The sequence below is a fragment of the Pecten maximus genome, chromosome 16 (assembly GCF_902652985.1).
Source record: "Pecten maximus chromosome 16, xPecMax1.1, whole genome shotgun sequence".
NCBI classification, from domain to species: Eukaryota; Metazoa; Mollusca; class Bivalvia; order Pectinida; family Pectinidae; genus Pecten; species Pecten maximus.
Window position 1 is genome coordinate 10,088,050 of NC_047030.1, and position 27,438 is coordinate 10,115,487.

Below are 27,438 nucleotides of genomic sequence, written 5' to 3' on the forward strand. Positions count from 1 at the left end.
TCCTTAATTATTTTGTCCAGTTTGTAATACCTTCAACTGTTAAAAAGACCCCCACTTAAAATATTCCTGTCTTAAAAAGCAGATCTCAAAAATAGGTTATGGTTTCCTCACAGATTAGCTCAAAGTCGTGATTTGGGCCACAAACATTAAGCATGCTATGGATTGGTTTGTTTTTATATTTTAACGTCCTATCACCGGCTTAAGTAATTTAGAAACCGCCTCCTCTGTTTGTGAAATACTTGTGTCTAGTTTATGTATGTTTGTTTTATAAGACTCCGGTAAGTTCGTGTTTGTCTCCTTTTGATAGTGCGAAACTGATGCCAACTCTTATAGTGTTACCTCACTGAAGTATATAGTTTTGCCCGGATCATAGAGCCCACTCTGCACCGGGATTTTTTGTCTGTTCGTTTGTTTACCGTTTGCATTAATCTTGAATGGTTTTGAATATAAGACACTCTCGACAATTAGCGATAAAAGAATTACTAAAAAAGAAGACACGCCGATGGTTATTCTAAAGACGCAAGAGTCGAATAAACTTGTACCTTTCTAATAAGGGTCGAGAAAGGACTTGTCACACCTAGACGATCTGGTTCGCCAGAGTTTTCGGAATCAGTATAGAATGGCAGCGCAGCGGTATCAAATGTTAAAAAACATCGTCAGAATTATGACGAAATAATCGCAACGGCAGGCCACGGTACAAATTTAAACGTGCAAAAAAACAATCAAAAAAAAAAAAATCAAAAAAAAAATCAAAAAAAATCCCGCATGTGCGTTACCGGAGCTAGTAACGGGACTAGAACGACAGTATTCCGGTATGACTTCGTCAATGTCGGTAGAAAGCCGACAGTACCCGTATTTGATCGATGGCTCTCCGCTAACCTCAATGTTTACCGTACATCGGCGTCATTTCGATATCCTATATTGGTAGTACATCTGTAGTATGTACTACAGCATCAAAACGATAGCGATCCGTTAGAGCTCCTATCTACGGCAGCGCATCGGTTACAATTACATGAGATGGATGAAACAATTAAAACACAGTATTTCAGGAGATGTATGTTGATGAATGCTCTAAAACATTGTATTGGCCGAAATCATGATATCTTGGAAAACATTATGTTGTACCAAAACAATGTTACGTCTCCTATGCTCGTTGATATGCCCATTGGTCCCTATGTCACCCACCCGGTTTGTATTTTCAGGACATGATATTATCTGGACTGAAATTTTCATATTTACATATTAGAATGAGATTTAAGTAAAAGCGGTATTTCATTACCTGCCGGAATCATATGATCTTATATTCCTTGTACTTTTTCGTGACTATGACGTAAATGTTTAGTTACTTGCGTTTTGGCCGTTTCGGGATTGAACCTAGATCTGTATGGCGGGTGTCATCGATGACGCCAAGAATGCTTAGTCCACCAAAACATCTGGACTATTTCATATGTACGTTTTTAAGGGTCTCCAGCAAATCTGTATTTTTTCATATTTTGTCCCTGTTTAAGTTACTTTTAGCTGGAATCATTGTTTTGCTCTAACGTCCGTATTCTTCGATGTTTTGAGTTCGCATTTCTCAATGTCATTCCTTTCACGTTTTTTTCCTCATCCTCCTTATAAAATAGTTTATCACAACATCAACATAAGCTAACAATGTTGTAAACTCGGTAAACGAGGGAAGAAAAACATATTCGTACTTGTGGATCAGGGAAATAAATAGATATACTAAATCCGTGAGACTTCCCTATCAGTTGTCAACCAGCAGGTTCCTAAATCGTTTGAATTAGTAGATACATTGTATTAATTTCAAATGCAAAGCTCACCTACTTATCAAAATGACATAATGGCCATATTCAAACTTTAGCTCTTGCTCCTTCACAATTATACAGTGCGAAACGCTTACAAAAAGTCATTGCAAAAGAGATACATTTTAGCTTTTCGATTTCTAATATTTGATACAAATATTCAAGACCGACTGTTGTGAGAGTTCGGTATAGTTGTTATTAACCGTAATGGAATTGATTTCCCTTTATTTGCGGCCAGGGAGATGTAGCGCGAAAGTAAATAACAAGCGAATATTCATATATGAATATTAAAGCATATAGATGTAAGCCTTTAGAATGTTAACAAGGCGTAGTTGCGCAAAATTGAACACCTACGATCTAGATCCGTCACGGAAAACCGTGAACTGTCAGCCCCACGAAATCTAATTACTGAGCAGTATGCACAAATCTGATGGTTACCATGGGTTAAGTGTTGTCTATGTAACAGGAAGAAAGTAGGTAGTGACCTTCAAGTGTTATTTTGTCGGAGACCACGTACAATAGAACACTTGCAGACTGCATTGAAGAGTAATTCGTCGGGCAAAATTTGAGTTAGTCTTTATTTCATTACTAACTTCAGACAAACTGACAATGTTCGTGTATTGTACCCCGTAGCAATTCTTTACACATCGAGCTCATGATCCGTGCTAATGGTTGTTGAAGAAGAGCTCCCTTGACATTCCGGAACTATCATGGAGATCCGACGATTCTGGTTAATTTCCTCTCCTAAAATCTAAAAATAAAGTCTTTTCTCACTGCCCTACACTTCCTGTGAATTGAAGGTACAGTATCACTATTAACGACTTCAGGGATTGGTTATTTAATCTAGGGTCGACGACGCATTTTTAATTTAATTTGAAAGAATCGTCGATATGAGCATTCCAACTACATGTACAACACGTCGCTATGCTTACAAAATGGCGGTGTCATTAAGAAGAGCGTCCCTTTGGTAAGCCAGGGATTCTGGACTCGACCCTTCGTGCTGGGCGTGGAAAGATGAATAAATGACCCCATTGTTACACATTTTTATAGGAAAATGTCAGTGTTATACCATGATATTGCAGATGAACATACATTTGTAAATGTACAAAGCATTACCACTTTGTCACAAAATCCCTAAGATATAAACAATATCGCAGAAAAAGTATATCGAAGCGTCTCAACAGACAGGGACAAGATTTACCACAAACATAAAGGAGCATATCACTAGGTCACCACATTTTGAGAAGATGTCCGCAAAACTATACACAAAACATACTACAAAACATACCACAGTGTCACCACACATAGTAACAAAACATACCACAGCGTCACCACACAAAGCAACAAAGATACCACATTTTCAGCACATATAGTAACAAAACATACCACAACGTCATCAAGCATAGAAACAAAACATTTCACAGCGTCACCACACAAAGTAAGAAAACATACCACAGCGTCATCACACATAGTAACAAAACATACCACAGTGTCACCACACAGAGTAACAAAACATACCACAGCGTCACCACACAAAGCAACAAAGATACCACATTTTCAGCACATATTGTAACAAAAATACTACATCATCAAACATAGTAACAAAACATTTCACAGCGTCACCACACAAAGTAACAAAACATACCACAGCGTCATCACACATAGTACCAAAACATACCACAGCGTCATCACACATAGTAACAAAACATACCACAGTGTCATCACACAAAGTAACAAAACATACCACATCGTCACCACACAAAGTAACAAAATATACCACAGCCTCACCACACAAAGTAACAAAACATACCACAATGTCATAACACATAGTAACAAAAATACCACAATTTCATCACACATACAAAATGTAGTAACAAAATATGCCACAGTGTCCTCACACAAATTAAAGTAACAAAACATACCAGATTGTCAACACACAAAGTAACAAAACATACCACATAGTTTTCACACCAACTAACAAAATACCATAATTTCATCAAACAAAGTAACAAAGCATATCACAGAGTCACCACGCATAGTAACAAAACATACGACAGCGTCATCTCACCAAGTAGGTAAAATACCAATATTTAAACTGCAGAGAAAAGAGGAAACGCCAGATCCGACATTAGGACGTCTTAAGTATAATGTAATGTGACAGCTTACCTACAGGTACAGACAATATTTCTAGGTTAAGCAGACATTTCGAGTTCGTCAACCCCTTAAGGAAGATGTATGATGCCAAAACATCCAGTCCATAGTGATATGTGATATTCGATGATACCAATATTGTTCTAAACTATGTTATTCTTATTCGTTTTTATTTGCATTACACACATTGTTACACAAAAGGAAATGAGACACATCCTTGACATTTAGACATATACATATATACACATTTAGACATATACATATATACACATTTAGACATATACATATATACACATTTAGACATATACATATATACACATTTAGACATATACATATATACACATTTAGACATATACATATATACACATTTAGACATATACATATATACACATTTAGACATATACATATATACACATTTAGACATATACATATATACACATTTAGACATATACATATATACACATTTAGACATATACATATATACACATTTAGACATACATATATACACATTTAGACATATACATATATACACATTTAGACATACATATATACACATTTAGACATATACATATATACACATTTAGACATATACATATATACACATTTAGACATATACATATATACACATTTAGACATATACATATATACACATTTAGACATATACATATATACACATTTAGACATATACATATATTTATATTTCCACTCAATTCAGACTTAATGAACCTATCACAGTTAACTCGAGTCATTTTTCAATGAACTATATCAAGTCCGGCGTAGGAATACATTTGTTGAGCTTGGACTATATTTTTTGAATTCCTTTTCAAGAGTGATCATATTTATATTAAATAAATTCCTTTAAAACTAATATTTGTTTTAATTCGCTATTAAGTTTGTTCACGAAAGAAATCCTAAAAGTATTAACCATAATATGTAGACGAAGAGTGATGACGTACATTTCGGTAAGTTCTGTGGTAGACTTGCACAAGTCCCTATTCGTCAAAGACAAAATATTGTACAAAATATCAAAAAAAAATATAAATATAAGGATTGAATAAAGTTATGTTGAGGTGTATGGGGGTATAAACCTCAATAGGTCTTGAGACAAATTTATTATAAACTGCTTCGCAGTCATAAAATTTGTTTCAAGACCTATTGAGGTTTATACCCCCATACACCTCAACATAACATTATTCAATCCTTAAATATACACATTTAGACATATACATATATACACATTTAGATAGGGATATCCTGATTCATCCTACGCCGGATTATGAGTGCACCATACAAATGTGCTTTCGTTGTTGACTTGTCATTTATGCTGAAATAGCATCAACAACATGGTGCAACCATGCTTCTCTGTACAATTTGACAATTGTGCGAAAAGTTGATTCTGTGGTATCATGGAAGGAATACATACCTCAACGACGACCTGATGTAGACGTTTTTATCATTGATTTTAACTAAAGCCCTATCTATCGTGTCCAGATCGCCCTTTAAAATGTCTGTACCGCAGATGGACGACTCTCGTAAATTAGTATGCTGACTTAGTAGACACATATGTCTAGACAGTGCTGATTTCTCAGCTGACGACAGCGATATATAAAACCACCACATCTTACATACAGTTTAATTGTAAAGGGGATATTCGTCATGCTGCATGTAGGTAGGTATAAAAGATAATGATTGAAATAGGCGACAGCCGACGGATCTTTAATGTCAATTTCTAATGACATTTTTAAGACAACACGGAAAGGCCAACACATTCCCTTGACGGATTAAAAACCCATCCTGCAAAAAAAAAAAAAAAAAAAAAAAATTAAGATATTCAAAACCACGAAATGTTCAGGAAATAATTGATTTCCATGTGCAATATGAAGTTGCTATGTTTAATGGTTCCATTGTTAACATCGTTGTTTTTATTCTGAGAAAATGACCCAACTCGCATTTCATCTATTATTGTATAGCAGGTGTCTTCGATGATTATATAACCAGTCTTTAAATGGATTACACCACATTTGCTCTACGTGATGGCATCACACCACGTAGAGCAAATCTGGTGTCATCCATAGAGGAAACACGCTTTGCTTCATGGACATGGACGACGTCCATAAAGCAAAGCGTGTTTCCTCTATCGAAAATTATTTCATATGCCCTCCTCCATATGAATATGTTTTGTTTCTTTTTGATATCATTCAAACGGGTTTAGTCGAATTATTTCCGGATTCACACTGTCTGTGTTATCATTGGATGTATTTTATTACGTGATTTCAAATTGTATCCCAATCTTGTTAAATTATCGAAAAGTCAATTGTTTGCCGAAGTGAAATATCATTATAGTATTGTCGTTTGTAATGTAAGCGTTGTCATGAGGATGCGTGTATCACGGATCTATATTTTAAGGAGGTGTGGTTTAGTATCGGATCAATGTAAGGTCTCGGGGATTAAAGTCTAACACGGTAATGTCTCCTAAAATTAAGATTCAGTAATCCTGAAAGATTATGGACTTTTGACTTAAGATACAGTCTTCGTAAACATTTCAGGTTCAGGTATCTGATTAGTTAATTAATACGATAACTAGAATAGGGACCATTTATTTTGTATCTTTGATTGTGTATACCAGTAGGATGCACTATACTCTACTTTAAGTCATTCAACATTAATATGTATCAAAGGTAACGTCCCAGACAAACTTTACAGTTATTAAGGTAAACAGCTAAACATGTTTGTGTTACAGTTTAATGTTAGATGCTGTTGATAACAAGGATATTGAATAGATTTACAGTTTATATCATACTATGAGCGCAAAATCTTCCTGATTAGGTCGAATGAACAACTAGACACAATAGGTGGGGCAGTGTCAAGAGAGACATTTAGAAAAAAGGAAGTAAAATAGAAAAACAAAGAGAGAAAATATAGAAGAAACAAAAAGTCATATCTTCCTAATCATGCAACAGGGAAGAATGAACAGTTTGTATGCCCTACTTGTCGGAAAACCCTGTTTAGATATGAAGGTTTCTATGGTGTAATACAATCATTTTATATTCGATATTGTGTTGTCCTTAACGTCTAAGAGAATATAAGGCGCTTCCCTCCAGGTATCTCTAAACCCTATGTGCCTACATCAAGTTGTACATGCATGCGCTTACCCTGACACTCGCAAACAGGGATTATTTGCTGGTTAAAGCTTTGTCAGACGTCAAGATACGTATTCGCATACAATATATGTTGGTTGACAGAAGGATCAAGAAGACATACTAATTGTGACATCGAGGATCATGCTTTTCAACAGCATCGATACAAATTCTTAATTTGCAAATTTGTCAAAATCAGTGTTTGATTTCCGAAAGTAAATCTAAAAGCTTATCAAAATCAGTAAAACATAATTCCTACTAATGTGCAATTTAACAAAAATAACTTGTTAAGCTTTAAGTATGTATCACAACAAACCGCCGGCCCTGCTGTTGGTATGTGATCTGTTTGTAAATTTCAACAAAACATACGAAAAATGCTTGTTAGGACCTCGATTACCTCATTTGTATCACATATATTGCACAAAAGGAATATTTGTTTGACCAGATTTGGCTTAATGATAAGTATGAACATTAGTTCTATTTTAACATTGAAACGCAAAGGACAACCGTGCAAAATATCAAACTAATATGTGGAATAAGGAAGTAGCTCAAATATCAGAAATGTTGTTATTAGGTACTCTCCAAAACTGTAGACAGGGCAAGAAGACTGCTTTTATGAAACAATGATCAATCGCCTGTTCTTCAATTTCACCAGTTTAACGAATTGTCTTTAAAACGACCTTCTTACTACGATTAGATATCTTGTAAGTATGAAATCGGAGCATTTCAGGGTAAAAACAAAAAAGGTGTTTATACGTACATCAAGTCAAATCTGGTCAAACAAATGCTCCTTCCCTGTGCTATAGACACTTTTGAGCAGCATGTCTTTGTTTCAGGTTTGATTATTTGTGCGAGTTAGAATTGTCCCATGCTATATCTAACCACAAAGTAGTTCTTTAGAAGAAGCTGTTATGTTTAGCTACAACGGCAAAGTATTGGTATCTACACGTCTAAACAAACAGTTTGGTATATTATTTGACTATATCAGTACAACTTTCGTGTTTAAAATCCAACATTATTCTCCTATATAGATGACTCACAGCGCACTGATCTAACCAGTGGACATTTTGTACAGGATCATAACGGAAACTGGAACATATCCCGTTTGTATAATATTCGACCTATAAAAGGTTTGTACAAATTACAAATATTATTCAGCACTTTTCCATACAAATTGGAAGTTAGATACAGTAGAACGAAATATGAATTATACTTTACCGAATGATTATTTCTTCAATATAGGCCTCGCCAATGATTCCAAAGACAATGTGTTTATGCCTAGTAGTCGACGGAGAAAACTTGAAATAAGTGAAAAGAAATGTCAAAATCATCATGCGAAGGTAATATAGCCTCAAAGTTCAATCATTTCATATTTTATTAATGATTTGCTCCCCAAAAATGTCAGGTAAATTGTACAGGTGTTTATTCTGTACAGAAGACTGATACTGAAGTCCATAAGCAGTCTCTACCTCCTGCGGATTCAAAGGATTGTACCAAAGACACACAAAATATGGAATATGTGTAGTTCCCATCCTTATATTTTGCATTGTTTACTTATTATTTTTGTGTGTAATATTTGATATATAAGTAGTTTTGTGCCTAATCTACAAAACAACAGGGATCTTACAATTATGAAATAGGTTCAAGGGACAACTCGGTAAAACATTATTCTTTTTATTTACTGTACGTGTTATATACACTCCGTGTTACGTTTCCATCTATCCCGATATTCATATCGATTTCCATTTTCAAGCTTGACCACACGATTTATTCGGAAAACCCTTCTCAAATATAATGCAGAAACTACATCTTGGCTTTTTTTGAAAACATTGAAGTCATTTTTGTAATCAGGAACACATGATGCATGCGTAAATACAGTACGTAAACACCTGTTTCACTACATCAGATTTGGTCATAGATGTTGGAAATGCCATTTGTTTACTCAAATTCAATTCAGAATTATGAAAAAGAAACATTAATTTTATTCCCAGCAGTGTACCAACTTATATGTGTAAACAACAGGTAGAGCTAACCATACACACACGTTTACCTCGTCTGTCAATATGCCATTCCCGACCATGCTGTGTACTATTCTAGGGATATCTTTTGCCCATATGACCATGATTTGTTTAATAAATGACGCGTTAACCGTTTTTAACCAGCGACGATTTGAAATTAGGAGGCCACTGTTTGTTTACAGGTATTTGGCGTGTTGTACGCATGTGTACTCATATTTGATGAAAAAAAATCTACATCTAATACTGTCGATCAGCAGCGAAAGATTTCCCTTTTATAATAATTAATTCACACCTCCATGTACATATCTCAATGAAAACCTATTGTTAATATTCATAAGCCGATACACTTGATATGTATATAAATATATATACAGTATGGAATGATGATACTCGGAAAGGAAAAACAGTACAAAGACAAATACATTGCATGTTATCGTGATGTAGCTTAAAGTTTTATAGATTTAAACGTCGCTGAACAGTATTAAGTTTACTTACATCCCTTCTGGACTTTCACATTTTTGCCACAAACACCACCGACGAATTCTAGAAAGACTAGACAGCTGTGTGATGCTGTTTTATATTCACATTCAATTATTCGTATTTAGTACTTTGTATTCGTATTAACATGTGCAAACAATCGTTTAAACTAATTAAATCACGATGTATTTACTCTTACAACTATGTCAATAGAAAGGCAATCATCAAAATTAAATGGTTGCCATCAATATTTGAAATCTAAATTCGTCGTATAAACACCAATTGTGAAGAATCTAAATGGTCCATTCTGTCAACGAAACCATCGAGTTGAAACTATTGATGGCGTGATAAAATGAAAGCTTCCCTCTAGGCCTCTGATTGGTCATTTCGCTGACGAGAAGCACGTGACGGATACTTTGCTATACGTTCAGGAGTATGTACCTTTCTTTTGATGTTTACTACGCAGTTGTACTTATAAGAGTATGCAGGTTGAAGAAATTAAACTTAATGATATAAAACAAAATCTAAATACAAAATATAGAAATCTGAACGTTCTTCTAGTAATATGTCTATTGTGATATTTTTTAACGTCTACAGTGAAAATCAGTTTTTATTTTTCATGAATAACCAATATTTTAAGCTAGCCATTCCCAGTTTTAACTAGCGAGCTATAAAAAAGCATCCTTCCTTCTACTCACAAGCAAAAACACTAGTATTAAAGCAAAATAACGAGGACTTTCTCTGTGGTAGTTATCAGAATTAAAACCAACCTTGTTTTCTTCTCCGGGATTGATTAGGTGTCTTTTTGCGGTTTGCTACAGAGTTTGACTAAATCAAGCCGATAATACATTCACGAACTGCCAAAGGGCAAAGAGTCTGCGACGAAGGTTTTGTGTTGCGATGATTACTTGGTTACCTAGAGTACAATAGCCTGGACCTTGTTGATGTATGCTGTATTTATATATTGTAAAGCGCCTATCCCTACCTAGTTCACTGATATCCTATGCATTATATTGCAATTCAAACACTTAATGATGAAAGGTCATTGCTACTAGAATCCAATCAGATAAAGCCATGTTCGTTTTTGTATTTTGAAATAAATATTGATTTAAATGTCGGACGGCACCTTCAGACGCAGTATTAGCACTTCGTCATATTTCAAAACATTTTTCATGTTTAAGATATTCCGGAATATATGCACTTTTTTAATTTCCTATATGGTACCGTCCGAACGAGAAAAAACACATTAGTGCAAATGAATTCGATACGATTAAATCTATACATTGGTCACCTCCTACACAGAACAATGAAAGCAGCTCGAGTAAAATAGCCAATCTCCATATTTAGACTCGTCAGTGCAGAAAATAAATGTATTGACTGTTTATACTTATATTGCACATTATTCTTCCATGTAAGCTTATACGAATTCATAGTTTTTCGGTTAATTCCCTCATTTGCTCCGTAAGCATCAAATGAAGATAAATCAATAATAGAAAATTATTTACGTAGAAGTAGTCTAGCTGTAAGGATAGATTTGAGTACATGTAGACATAATAAAAGTTCGGGTGGGTGTTAAATTTGTTTGGTGAAAGATCAAATAGAAGTATATGAATGATGTAAAATAGGTAACGGTTAATAGGTTAAATTTATACATGTATATTTTATTTTGAAATAGTACGCAATACAATTTCATATTTTTCACTTAAACCATCCCGGTAAGTCGTACTCTCATTACAACCACAAAAAAGAGAAGAAAATAGATAACAATTATGACTGTTGCAAGTTGTATTTCATATTGCTATATTTTGCATGATAATTGTGTCATATCTTATAACAGACTTTATAGTATTATGGTGTTTATAAATAATTATTATTAAACAACGGTCGTGGAATGACGCACGATCGACGTCATAGATACGTCACTTAGGTTAGACCGCCTTCTGTCTATCTATAAACCATTTAATACAGAGATCTTCCCCAATCAACCCAAATACATTGATTTCGCATTAAGATGGTATTTGTAATGGCATTTCAGAAGTATGGATGATATTGATTAATAATATATAGATCAGGATTTAATTACAAAAGCATTTTAGCAGAACAGCAGTGAATCAGATTGATGTATGTAACGTTTTGATAAACTGTGTCGGAAAGCTGTTATATTCAATATTCAATCAATACTTTACCAAAAAAGAGGATAGGAGATAAGTTGTGTCATTGTTTTTTATGGAATGCTAACCTATTCATGTTTGATGAATGGAAATCAGTTAGTCTCAGGAGTGACAAGATAAAGCATCATCTATCGATTTATTTTAATCTAAGGCTACATGTTGAATGGAAGACATTATCTGCTTGACTTTAGTTGGAAATCGTAGTTCAAACACCTCTTGACAGCAGTTTCGTGTTAATAGTGTTTAACATTTAAGTTCCGTCGATGGACACGTCACTAGCAGAGACGTCAGTACCAAGTAACCATCGTTGGTTTAATATGGCCATCAATATATAGAAAAGGAGATTGATGGTATACATAGTCGTCAATCGCTGTCTATCCAACATTTTGTATAAAGTTTCTTGTCAGTAAGGATATTGTGGTATTTTAAAATGTAAAGATACATTGTCTTCGGAGAGTTTCCCACGCAATCCTTTCACATATGACCAGGCCTGGCTTAAAAATAAATTATATGTCTTAAAAGCATTAACAGAAAACACATATATACACAAAATGACGTATGTCAGCAACATGCAGCCCTTATAATTTCATACTTACAGCATGCTTACTTGTTCAAAATCGAAGGTTCCCGTGACTGCAATCTAGCATATAGCTGTTTTTTTTAAAGTGCTTAGAATCTATCTTTAGTATTGTTAGGAATATTCTATTCTATGAAATAACATATGACAATACGATATAACTAATATTTTCACAGTCCCAAGTATAACAAAATAACTTTAAACTTAATCAAGGACATGATCGAACTAGACGATAAGCTCAAATACATGTACCAGTTTTAATGTCAAACGAAAAAATCACGTGCAGCGAAAATCGATATGTTAAACTAGCAAGAAACGTATTACCTAGCGCACCCTGTTATACCACGTGACTCTCACGGGTATGTCGGAAACATGAAAAAATACAGCTTAGAGGGTCGTAAGACAGGCTGATGAATGAATATTTAATGGTTAATTCTAAAATCCCCCAGTGCGTAATTGAACAATTGGTCGGTAGTTAACCCTTGAATAACTTGATATAAACTGACTGGGTATATAAGGCGCGCACACGCGCCACTCATCACAACTCCAAAGTAAACGTCACCGTTACCGTGATTTTGGAAGAGCTGGGTGCAAATCCGGATCACTCAAAGACTTGACTTACTTAGAACTACACCATGCTTCAGGTGATACCATGTCTATCCAAGTTTCAACAGGTGTGGTTAGTTCTAGTTCTTGCGGATGTATTCCTTCTAGGATTCGGACGTGCGATTCAGGTATTTTGACGCCAAATAATACGTATTGCAATTAGTTTTCTGTTGTACATAATTGTTTTACCGAATATATACAGGTTATTTACAGTGAACGAACATATTGGTATTTTATAGAAGATGAACAAAATGTGTAACAGGGCTTTTCAATTTTACACTTTTAAGATCTATCATAATTTTACAATACCTATTTAGATACTAAAATGAACATTTCGTGTTACATATGTACTCCTCCACTTTAATATAACTAGTTTCATTAGTTTAGCTAACTGAAATAATATGAATATTGCTCACGTGCTGAAATTATGTAATGGTTGTTTTACCAGAAAGATGTGTATCACAGTACTGTGTAAAGTCGAAAAAAAAAATTTAATACACATAATTAACACCGCTTTTGTTGTAATAAGTGTTTCTTGTCATATACAATAATATACATGTACAATGCTGAAGTCTATAAGCTACTAAAATGGTTTGTTATCTGACGAAATACAAAGTATATTTATTGCAATATTCATTAAAGAAATGACGAAATATATACTGGAATCCATCTGTTTCTGCTAAACAAACATTTTGTTTCTTTTTAAAGACACAGTTTTGATACAATATTGTCGTATATTATGATGAGATCGGGCATGCGTCATAATGCATACATAACGCCCTCTTGTTAAAAATGCATTGTCTTTCACACATTTTACAAATCAATTAACTATATAAGCCTGCGTGTGTAACCACAATGTCTGTGAACAGTTATGGCCCTTGATGTAATTATCATACGCATGAACGCACATCCTTCTATAAATTGGATTAGTTCAAATATTGAAACCAAATAAATACTGCATCAGTGAATTCCAAATGTTGTCTTCAAACATTCGATTCAGACGTGGACATAAAGGCGTCAGTGACAGAAAACCATGATATGGTTCGTCAGTGTTGCAAAGTAACATCTAAATCTTGATAACACTGTTTATCGCTGTATGAATGAGACTCCAACCTTCCTAAATTACCTCAGAGAATAATTGAAAAATTCACGTATTGTTTTTTCGCCAATGATGAGTCATCTTGTGTTTTGTTTGTTCCATCTTGTCTCATTGTGTGTTACGCATCGAATATTCCTTTTTTCATATATGCTTGTGTATAGCATTATTCGAGAAAAAATAAAACCAAGTCAAACATTGATATTGTTAAAGAAACCAAAATTATTCAGTTTTCACAAAATAAGTATATCGATTTAAAAATATACACTATATTTTCAGTGGAAAATATATAAGCTAGTTAAGTTACCTGAAACATAGGGCATCGGGTACCAAAAGTGGACAAAAGTCTCCGTTCACTAAAAGTTAACATGAATAAAATCCATTAAGAAAGAGGAGATAACATCAGGTCCTTAATTATGTTGCCGCTAACAAATCATACAATGGAGAGAAGACAACTTTGTCGATTAAGCAAACGACGCTTACTCTTTCTAGACATCTGGTCTTATTATACTTGTATTTTTCCAAAGAACTCTGTATTTTATTTTTTTTTATATAAATTGAGTTTGGGTTGGAATTATGATTTGGGTATTACATTTTGTATATCGGTTCTCTTAGTTGTATTACGTCCTGCCTGAACGAAAAGAAGTGTTCGCGATCATGTTTTATCGCTCAGGAACCTGTTAACTTACTGTTATTCATAGGAACGAACACATGACTAGGAACAAGTTATTTCATATTACTCAATGAATACGGGTATATAACAATTTTTTTTAATGTCGCCATCACCTTAATTTAATAAGACATGTTTTTAATCAAATTGTATCATTAATTGGCATGTTCGGAAGTTAAGCATAACGATATTAATGAAATCGAACGAACATCAAAATCATTGCTCTTTTCATCAATATCTTTATATCTCAAACGATTCGTTAGTCTTCATCATTATCCTTTTCTCGAAAACTGTGTTGTAACATTTGTACGTCGACATATATCACCGAAATCCTGATCGAAGTAATCTCCTGAGAACAAATATCTGACCTGTAAGTAGGTCAAAGGGAACAGCGATGCTGCTATAAAGTTAATACAATCACATTTTAAGAATGGTTTTTTATCTTGGTAAAAGAGTGGTATTAGATTATATGCCATACAACACGATTAAAAAAACTAGACTACACCGAAGGCATACACTACTGTCATAAAAAACTAGCTTTGTGTACAAAACGATGTCTTACTCTGACCGTTTAGTCTTAGTATGCTGGATGTTTACTGTTAGTATGCTGGATGTTTACTGTTAGTATGCTGGGTGTTTACTGTTAGTATGCTGGATGTTTACTGTTAGTATGCTGGATGTTTACTGTTAGTATGCTGGGTGCTTACTGTTAGTATGCTGGATGTTTACTGTTAATATGCTGGATGTTTACTGTTAGTATGCTGGATGTTTACTGTTAGTATGCTGGATGTTTACTGTTAGTATGCTGGGTGTTTACTGTTAGTATGCTGGGTGTTTACTGTTAGTATGCTGGATGTTTACTGTTAGTATGCTGGATGTTTACTGTTAGTATGCTGGGTGTTTACTGTTAGTATGCTGGATGTTTACTGTTAGTATGCTGGATGTTTACTGTTAGTATGCTGGATGTTTACTGTTAGTATGCTGGATGTTTACTGCTAGTATGCTGGGTGTTTACTGTTAGTATGCTGGATGTTTACTGTTAGCATGCTGGATGTTTACTGTTAGTATGCTGGATGCTAACTGTTAGTATGCTGGATGTTTACTGTTAGTATGCTGGGTGTTTACTGTTAGCATGCTGGATGTTTACTGTTAGCATGCTGGATGTTTACTGTAAGCATGCTGGATGTTTACTGTTAGTATGCTGGATGTTTACTGTTAGTATGCTGGATGTTTACTGTTAGTATGCTGGATGTTTACTGTTAGTATGCTGGGTGTTTACTGTTAGCATGCTGGATGTTTACTGTTAGTATGCTGGATGTTTACTGTTAGTATGCTGGATGTTTACTGTTAGCATACTGGATGTTTACTGTTAGTATGCTGGATGTTTACTGTTAGTATGCTGGATGTTTACTGTTAGCATGCTGGATGTTTACTGTTAGTATGCTGGATGTTTACTGTTAGTATGCTGGATGTTTACTGTTAGTATGCTGGATGTTTACTGTTAGTATGCTGGATGTTTACTGTTAGTATGCTGGATGTTTACTGTTAGTATGCTGGATGTTTATCACTCACTCATTAACACGACACCACTTTATAAACAATATATTTTGAACATTTTACTGATAACAATGCCTATCTTTAGATTTGTAAATATATTGATTTTAGAAGAAATATCTCGCTCCACATATTTCTATAAACGTCTATATTGTTGTAAGGATAAATCGAAATCAAACAAAGACTTTTGCTTCACATCAATTAGGGTCGCATGCATCACGTTTTTAATAAAGCAATGATACTTATCTTATCAAAAGTCATATACACAAAATGTATAATGGTTAATTTCTTTTTTAAGAAGTATGAAAAAAATTACTTTTCTCCAATATGTATATTTCGTTGTTAATTTGTATATTAGACCATTCATCTGGCACACATTGCTGTTGATAGGACGTTGGAAAACCAGAAAAAGTCTGTATGAAATAACTGATAAGATGATAAATGTATTAACAACTGATTCTATTAGTATCTCTGGATAAATAAAGGTGAACCCGAAACCTCATCTAGCATCAGACTAATTATAGGCAAATGGGTCAATTGGCAATCACACTGGTGACGATTGCTCTCATTACACAGTTTAATTGGCTAAACGTGTTGTACTTCCCGGCTAATTATCACCCAAATGAATAAAGCATATCGCCTTTGGTGTCTACTTGTATGAGCATGCAGTCTCAATATGTGTTGTAAATCATATTGGTCCGAAGGGCCTTTATCTTAATATGTATGATAAATCCTTTGGGAAGGAAGGCTTTTTAGCGTTGGTCACGATTATTAGTTATCGTCGCGTGCTCATAATAATAATTAATAGCAATTATGGGATATTCACATCAAATAGTATTCCATAGAGACATGAGATCAATATGGATGCAATTATCAGTTAATTCTATGATTGAGTGGTGAACTGCACTAGTCTTCTGTTAATATGTATATACATATATTTATATTTTCCCGGTAAAAAACAAATTCCTCATTTTCTATGGGTTTGTTTACCCTTCTCATTTGCGTTTATTTTATCAGAATGCTAGGGGAATAGAGTGCACATCTAGTAATATTTCAGCATAGGTTTGAATACTACCTTCAATGCAAATGAAACAGTTAGGAACCAAATAATCGGTATCACTTCCAAAAATACGTTCTAATGTATAATTAAGTTTAAGATCACCACTCGGCGTTGCGGGATAATCAATCGTTGTAGTGATATATTCGGCCGATGACTACGGCAGTGATACGGGTTTGAGGGATTCCTATGGGATTTGTTTAGGTTTGATTATATTTTAGCATTCTACTGTAATTGATAAGACATTGCTTTTAATTCTGTTTACCAATTTGTATACACTATCACATGTACTACTTAGGGAATGGGAAACAATGTACCTGTTCTTACTTACAATATGTACGTATGATGTTACTACTATAGAAAGGTCTATTTATAACTGGATGTGTGATTTCCTGTTCTCTGTTTAGGACACCACGAAAGCGACCAGCATAAGCCTGAATCAAATATAATGATAATAGGTAACTACACTGTATATTCCCATTTTTAAATGATAGTACCAGTATACTGCTGCATTACCGTGTCCATATGTCGCGTTTCGTGCTGATGACACTAGAAAACATATACATGTGTATGGCGGACGATTGTGAACAGAGGTATCAGCACACTGAAATGACTTATTTGGACCCTGTAGCATGACTCACCAACCCTTTATGTAAACAAAAGATGCAAAATAGTCAAGTAGCAGCAAATTATAATTTTCACGGGCTTGACTGTCTAGACTCAAAGATATAACTTATAACCTTTTACAGAAGTACTTAGCGTTCTTTTCAAACCCAATATTGAAACTTATTGAAACATTTAGTATTCTACACCTCCCCATAAAGATATTGACATTTATTTAAGACCCTTCGGTCGCATCGTACGGTAGCCGTTCACATCACTGACGAGTCTTGTAAGGACGAAACCGTTGTATGATGCCCCTAACATGACTGAAACAGCTGCATAATGCAGTTTTATTCATTCTAGTTCTGCTGTTTCTTCCTCTTCGCGTTACTTCAATTCCAAAGCTGAGGCAGTGGCAAGGGGAACGGTGGAGAGGAAAATGTGATATGTAAAAACAGAAGTTAAGATTTTAAAATTCAATCGCCTTATTCGATTCTCTCGTTCTACTTGCTTTGCGATGACAAAACAGATACAAAAGAAAACAAGTGTAGATCGCTATCACCTTGTCATTTCTATGCAATTTTATGGATCGCTGCACAATTGTGGAGATGAACGTTTTCAATCTAATTCCTTAATTAATCACATTGATCACGTATTTATTGCATCCTTTGTTTTCTGGCCCGTTATGTTTGGCTACGTCAACACCTGCAGGTACATTCCATTAAAAAGAAACACAAAGTGGGATACAGAATGTGACGTCATCGATATCCACTTCACAGGAATCACATTTGTAGTGCCTATATCATGATTAATATATTCAATGTCAATTCTGTTTTTACATTAGTTGTATCTATTTATAAAGCTGGATTGATTTAATCTTCTCTTTGATGACAAAGGAGCGGTTGTTTTGAGCACATTTCTAACTTTTAATTAACATACATTTGTAATGCAATGTACAGTATACAAACTGTAGAAGCCTCGAGGGAGACCTCGTAACATTAGATATGGATATTTATTGGAATTTACAGACCAGTATTTTAAATACAAATCTAAATCTGTTTCAAACTGACATCTTTTGATACACTTTAATGAATATTCATTGCTACTGTAGAGTTTGTATTTTTATATACAGCTTCAGATTTTTTTTGTTTTTGTTTTTGTTGAAACATCACATTTAAAATAAAGAGGATTCTCTATACAGAAAACAGTGATAATACATTCCCATGTACAACCATGTTACATTCTGGGTTAGATTGCTTGTATATCACGAATCTTTGAGTAACACTAAAAAGATGGAATAGCCACACAATTCAGTTCTAATATTTACAATATATAGGCATGTTAAAATGGTTTATGGAAATACCATTTCCAGAGAAAAATATTTCCGATCAAACAGACCTTCACTTGGGTAAAGTTCGCAAGAGTTTTTCCCCTGTCAGCGTTTATACGTATGCTTATGTATTCATGTTGGTCTGTTACACCAGAAAACGACAGAACAGCTTGATGAAATATAAAGGAGAAATAACTCTGCTGTATGTGATGAAAGAAAGAACGACAATGAGGTGCTGTATTGTTTCTCTTTTATGTGGAAATGTTATGTTTTTCTTCTTTCATCATCTAATGCATACACTATTTAGAAAGGTTTCCTTTCCATTCTGTTGTGAATAAAAAACAATAATTCCCAAACAAGATGGTTTAGGATTTATAATGAAAATGAATTATACTAAAAATGGCAATGCAGAGAGTTTTGAGATGTATGCTATCTGTTCCTTGGAAGGCAATATGGCATAATGCAAGGCATCACTTCATCATAAGAGATAAACTGTATTTAGAATAATGAAATATATGCTCAGTGTTAAGAAATAAAATACAAACTAATGTATTATTTTGATGTTCAATGTATGTAATTTGTGTTTAATGATGTAGATGACTTTCATTCACCTTCTAACTTTCACTTTTGTACATTTTTACCAGTTTTTTCTATCAAATTAATGGAACGGGATATGTGTCAGTGTATAAATAAGGTGGCAAATTAAAACTAGCTTTTGTACTTTAATGAACTCAATATATAAGAAAAAAATACAAGGATTTCTTTTAATATCCCTATGGTGAAAATAGTATTTCTTAATTGTACCATCCCCGATCCCCGAACGGACGTTGCAAATAATTCGATTTGGAAGTGCTAATTTCAAATATCACGCTGACATTGCACCCTTTTACTTTGGTTTGGTTTGTTTTTGTTTAATGTCCTATTAACAGCCAGGCTCATTTAAGGACGTGCCAGGTTTTGAAGGTGGAGGAAAGCCGGAGTACCCGGAGAAAAACCACCGGCCTACGGTCAGTTCCTGGCAACTGCCCCACTTAGGTTTCGAACTCGCAACCCAGAGGTGGATGGCTAGTGTTAAAGTGTCGGGACACCTTAACCACTCGGCCACTGCGGCCCGCACCCTTTTACACAAAGACAATAAACAACCATTCTAACTCTGACCTCCTGAAAGCAAAGCTCCTTCTTTATCGAGTTGGTAATGTCGATTTCAGTATCGATTGGCAAAGAAATTGACAAACCGATATGTGTGTAGGTGAAGTAATCACCAATGGGAGTGGACAACGAGGCAGTAATAAGTCTCAAGCGATAAATATATCAAAATGAAAGCTAACTGGTTTGAACTGCCGGGGAATTTAATTATGTGAAAGACAATAACATGCAATTGTGTTTTGGCCGTTCCTGCGGTTACAGTGTACCTGCACAGGAATACTAAGTACACAATGAGATATATTCAGGATGGGACCCAAACGTTCACTGGAAGACATTAAAATTCTAAAACTACAAAAAAAAAAAAAATTGGTAAGCTCTGTTATAATGAAGGATATCAATACCTGGACTATGTCCTGGTAATACTGACTAACAGTTTATACGGGATTAGTGTTTGTTTTGAGCTTCCTTACTTTTGATGTATTACTTCGAATTAATGTTAAGATATTAACGGTATATATATCCAAGCGGTAACATATTGATATTTCTGAAAATTGAATACCACCGATTAGGAAAGCATATCAGTGAAACAGAAAGTGTCTAGCTGCTATAAATACACGAGTCAAAAATCTTTTATAATTTTGTGATGAATATTATCAACTTCCTGAAATGTAAAACGTGTCACTTATTAGGTGTATTGCTTGTGTTACTGGAGCTGTAAAAATAAGCTAAAATAGTCTGTAAATAGTTTATTGATTAATGCATAGAAATTGTGTTTCTGAAATATTTTTATCACCAGACAACGACGTCCATAACATATGATCGCAGAAGTGTTTTTTTCTTTCCTTTTTCTTTATTTAATCAATTTTGTTAACAGGTATAATGTTTTAAAAAAGACTCCGTTCCACAAGATATTAACTACATCATTTGTTTTGTGACGGTAAACACAAAACCAACGTAGGCAAAATCAGTATGTTTAAGTGATCAAACAATAGGAAAAAATGACGAAAATCTAAGACACAAATAAGGTGAGATGTTCCAGGCTATATTTTACTTGTTTACGTGTCTAGACCAGATCCCGTATTAACAGTGCTCTGTTTTTGTATTGATAAGGTCCAAAATCTTGAAGGAGGTTTAGAAGTGGGCACATTTAGCAGCTGGAATAGAGCTTGTTTGCTCTCCGAAACGTTATAAGTCATTACGTTTCCTTTTTGTCAGATGCTAGACTTATTTCTATAGCACACATTGCATAATTCGTAAGAGGCGGCTTAATTTGGAATGCTATCTTTTGTCATTTATCTTTCCAATGCATCATTCACATTGACTCACGGTTGCTTTTTAGTTGAATGTGCGCTCCCGTGAGAAAAGTTATGGGTTCTGCCACTGTCAGAGAAAATCATTAAATTAGTACCCGTACTCTTTATTAGACAACAGCTTTAAAGTCGGCGGTCAGGACTGTTTCTCTCCTTGTAAGTGAAGATTGACTGCATGAGGTACCTGTTTTATAAACACATTATACATTTTAAAAAAATCACAAAACATTAACGGGAAAGGAGGTAGTTTGCGGCTGAATGACCTTTGCGTCATAACTTCCACGTCTACGGTATCACGCTGTGCGTCCAGGAGTGACATTAATAGGACTTATCACACTACAACACCAAACCCTTCTGCCGGACATTGTCCTCTCGGCTTTTGAGGGATTTATTTGCTTCTTAAGGACAGCAGACGATTATTTTTCATTATTCACGGAGTGGTAAAACAACTCTAACACTAAATTGTTCCGTAACGAGGATCTGCCTTTGATAAATTGTTTTACATTACTAGCTACTGTCAATAGTGAACGTTCACGGTAAGATAAACGGTTTTCTGGAAGGGCGGGCGTTACGACAGACAAATGCTTACATAGTTTAAGGTTTCACGACCACCAGTGATGGATAAATGGATGAATTGTGTTTTGTCACGAAAAACATTAAAGTAACATTTACGTCATCAGATCAAATTCGTCTTCAAAATAAATTGTCAATAAACGAATATATCTCCGGGATAGGGTATATGATATATAGGTCAATTGAAGTGAGGTTTCATCACAAACCAATCACCAGAATTTAACTGACATCTGTCATGAAAAATAAAACACGGTTAGTGCTACTGTGTGGCGAAAACTGCTATTTTGCTTTCACTGTCCTTATATGTTACTCGCAATTTCCTAGAAAGATGTTGACATCTTGTGTGTCTGGTGTACAATTCGTTGTTTTCATTTTACTCAGTTCAATAATATCATATTCTTGTGTTGCGAACTATAAACTGGTCCGATATAAATCCAAACGTGTTTGATGTTTGTTTAAATGTGGTTCCATCGAATGTGGTTCAACTCGGATGACAAGTGTAGTTGATGAAGTACGAAACGCTTACCCTTATGGAGCACACGGTCCTAGCATCCTTGTGCTATTTTTTGGGGCGTCATACAGATCTAGTTTTGCCCTCAGTTTGTCGATTTTGACTTCCTTAATGAAGATATTAAAATGTTAACCATTACATTTTGAAAGAAAGTGTTGATAGAGAAGAGAACCTCCTGTGTGCGGACAAATATTGTGCTAGTGACTTTCAGGGTTCCCCAAACAAGGCAATATATTACTCTTTACTAGGTCGAATGAAATTCCTTTTGAACCCGGTACTATCTATCAATGGTTTGTTTGTTTTTTGTTTCGTTTTTTTTTTTTTTTTTGCATGATGCCGGCTTCGTTTTCTTTTTCTCTAATAATATACCTCGTATTACCTCGTATTATTTAATACTATTTCATGCCATTTTATACTATTTATGTACTGGTCACCTCCCAACTTTTTCTACTTCATTACTAAATACAACACTTTTGGACCCCCCGATATGCATTCTCGATTTACTTAACGCATAATAACTATACTATGTGTATGTTATAACTCCTTTTGTAGGATCATGTTAATGGTGAATATTACATCATATAAGAGAAACAACGTTAGCTTTTAGCTCATTATTTCGTCGAATCAGTAAATTTAGGTGGCGTGATAATGTTATTAGACCTTGACCTCACTCTATGAACTGAACGTCAATACATTCCATGCTGTAATAAACTGTCCCCGTGCCTTGTTAATGTATACCCCAAAGGTGATCGGTTTGTCTTGATGAGGATCTTGGCGGCCAGACCTTCAACAGACTATACATGGTAACTGTCCACGGCTTTTTCTGAGGGTTTTTTTGTAGCCGTTAATAAGTTCCATTCCCAATTGAAATTGTTTCTCTTTTTAGCCAAATTCCCCAAATTTGCAGTTTATTCCTGAAAAGCCTTTCCCAATTCACTAATTTTCATCCAAAACTCAGAAAAAAAGGCCCAATCTCAAACCGATGAGAAAAAGCCCCGCTTTCTATTGCCCTATATAACTTCGTAGTTGATAACAATAAAAGCAAAAACACGTTCGTTCATTGCCATCTGGAATTCTGTAATCGACGAACCCGTGTAGAAACGGAGTAATAACGTGTTTTTTTTGTATCTTACTGCATAACATAAGATACAACTAATTGTGCCTTCATTTCTTTCCTGTTGCTCTGCCGTCATTTGCCTTGTTTTCTTCTATTAGTATTACAATCGTTACCTTGACCTTCGCGAGAGTGCTAAACTCAAAGACAATCAAGTTGTATTTGATAACACTATTCATTCGCGAATAGCATAAACGACTTCCCCTTGAGGTAACACGTTTTGAGAACATGTTTTCTGTTGATACATTTCACAGTAATTATTATCACTTTTTCATTGAATTGCAACTTTAAACTAGACAATACAATTAAAATGTTTTCAAATCAGACATGTTTTGCCAAAATAGCATAAAAGTGTGTATTTGTGGTACAAAATAGTTTCAATCTATACATTTTTTCCACAAAATTAAATTGAAAAAACCTGCTCCGTGATTGTTCAACCTAACGTTACGTAAAATCATGGTATTTGACATTCAATTTCCATTTTATTGTTTGAAATGAACTCCATTACTCTAGAAACTGTCTTTTGTTGATTATTTTTAGAATTTTTATATTGTTATGGAGGTATGAATGCATTTGAAAAAATAAAATGTATATTATTTCATTTCAAACTTTAAAACTTTGTCACGCGGGTTTTGTCGATGAAGTAAAAGACACTAACTTTCCCGAAATGACTGGTCTTGTTTCCTTGTAGTTCTTGTAGGTCGCCATGTAAATCTATATTATGTTTATTGGTATACTTCGTTTTATCGATTTTCAGCTGGAGTAATGCTTCAATTACTATGTCAGTATAATGTCATATAGCTCATGTATATATACAGCATTTCATTAACCATCAACTTAACTTACCTACCAAATTGGCGCATATCGTTCTTGCATGTTGGCGACCTATCCTTGTGGGTTGACATTGTAGTAACCGATTTGTCTAATTCAATATAGTCAGACCAAATTGATTTCCTGGTGTTATGCGTGTGTAAGATTAATATTTCAACTCGGCAGCTGCTTGCACGAACATGTCGTCATATATTTTGAATCCTTACAGCTTATCAAGAACACACCCACATCTTCTTAATGCATGCACAAAATCACCTGTACCTCATACATTTACATGCTACATTGTAAATATAGCATACTGCATGGTAAATCCTTTAAAATATATATTGTGTATGTTTGTGTTTCCCATGGTACGTTTTAGACAACTAAAGTGTTAACCACTACATCATTTTGTTTCTAATCTCTATTCGAAATACCCGCTTTCCTCATCAGTAGTGGAAAACACTTTCGTCAAGTTTTTTTTGAATTTTTGCTAAAGTAAAGCCATTATTATTCCCCGGGTGAAACCAAGTAGACAAAACTCTTGACCCTTCTTTACATTTGGTGTAAATTCAAAGTATGTAGTCACCAGTACACTAATAAAAAATCACTTTGTCTGCAGAAAAGACACCACATAAGTTATGCTGATTTTTATTTTATTATTTTTAACAGGATGACGGCAGGTTCTTGTGTTTTCCTTCACCTAAAACAGAAAAGTATTGCATCTGTTTCGACATGGAAGATTCCACTTATGCTTACGTCCCGACAAACGAATTTCCAGCACAGCTAGCATTTATGATTCAAGATGGAAGCTTCGAAGACATGATTCCTGCTGACGATCATGTGATGAACGAGGGGATGAAGTTTGGACAACATAAACGAACAACCGGAAGTAACGTGCAGGCTGTCAAGTCTTTGCTTCTCAGTTTGATTCGACAAGTGTCATCATACCAGGGTGTTACCAAGCGGTCCCATATGTTGTCAAAGCGACCTTTTGACTCTATTTCGTATGGCAGTTATTTCGGTGGCTTTGGTAAAAGATAATGTTTGTATAGTCATTTATTTTGATATTCGGTTTAATAAAGTATTTTCACGGAGTTGTAGAAAACAATAAATACATTTTTACGGACATTTGTATAGATAATAACTACCTTTAAAGATTCATGTTAATGTAATATTTCAAAATGGTGAATATTACTATCAGGACTGAACAACTATTCATTATGAAACAGAGTGGCCCCGCAAGTATTCTTCTGGCCAATTTCGCTGTTTTCTAGGTTAATAAAAGTATTTTAGTTGCTTTCAATAATTTATTTATTATTGCAATACATGTATGACGGTGTCCTGCTGGATGTTTCCGGCAGAATGCTTCATTGAGGTAGCACTATTAAGTAGACATCAGCTTCACGAGGAGACTAATACGACATATACTTCAGACCCACCAAAGCACATACACACACTCATTCATCATACACATCTCCTACACAAGAAAGCTGTGATGGGATGTTTAACAATTCAAAACAGAATATGAAGAAAATGCATGCACGTACCAGACAGTCATAATCGTATAATAACTATTAGACTATATGAGATGTGTATAGATATGGCAACATGGGATAAACCCAATATCAAATATAATGTGGATGGATACCAATTATATTATTGTTCAACGGAAAGCATTTGACTGCTGCAACTGATCGATTTTAGTCTGTGACATCAGATACATTATAAATATATTGTTAACGGGCTTTATTTATTTATTTGAAATATCATAACAATACAGTATTAATTATACATATAACGACAGAAACAGCAAATACATCAACAGCTTAAATGTTGTCATGCAACAACGAGTACGTGAAACTGATGAAAAAAACTGAAACAGAAAGATGAAACATAATAAGTGTTGAGCAGCAGACAGTTCAGAGGCAGATACATATAAAACAAAAGAGGACAAAACCCGTATGTTATCACCAACTTATACATACAATGTAATGATAAATCGATACGTCTTTTCTTAATATTTCCGGAAACTCTCTACCACAAAAGGGACATAGATTCACCGAGGTAAGGCGGTGTGTAATTTGCAACCAGTAGATTGACCTAACCACAATTTTGACTGTGTGCCTGTATTAAAGCAAAGAAAAAAGTTATTTCGGGATGAATTTCTTGTATTTCTCGTCACTAGAACTTAACGTGGAGACAGTGTTCATCCTTCTGTGGTATTATATAGTTATTTGTATGTGAGGGTTGATACGAGGATTGATTGTTACGTTGTGAGCCTCCTCATATGTAAGGAGAACTCAGGCTGTTCTTTTTAAGTCCTACTATTCTCTGACTATATGTATCCGTGTACCCAAGCACTGCTCTCATTTCGTTAGTTTATGTTAATGAGGTAGCACTCTTAAGCATATAAGACAAGTTTTTTTTTGCAAAATGGACAACATTGGTTAGGGTTAGGGTAAGGATGAAATAGTGTGTCATTGACATGGTGCCATTCGCGGTTGTGGCTTTAAATTGATTGAGCATCCGCGTTATTCACCTGATTTCGCTCTATCAGACTTTACTATTTCCAAAACTGAAAACAGCTATTTGGCACCCACTTTCAGTCCGATGAAGAGGTCATGCATGCAGTGGATGCCTTTCTGAACATCTATTAAAAGGAGTTCTATAAAAGTGTCATTGAGACCTTTAAACACTGCTACCAAATGTGTACAGATAC

General features: G+C 34.7%; 1 protein-coding gene across 1 annotated transcript; it reads left to right on the top strand.

The window, feature by feature from the left end:
- The first annotated feature begins 12,766 nt into the window (after positions 1-12,766).
- LOC117344455 lies at positions 12,767-26,017 on the top strand. Its single transcript, XM_033907199.1, has 2 exons — positions 12,767-13,070; positions 25,389-26,017. Exons 1-2 carry the CDS (start codon positions 12,972-12,974, stop codon positions 25,758-25,760), a joined length of 471 nt encoding a protein of 156 aa, XP_033763090.1. The 5' UTR covers positions 12,767-12,971; the 3' UTR covers positions 25,761-26,017.
- The last annotated feature ends 1,421 nt before the right edge of the window (positions 26,018-27,438 follow it).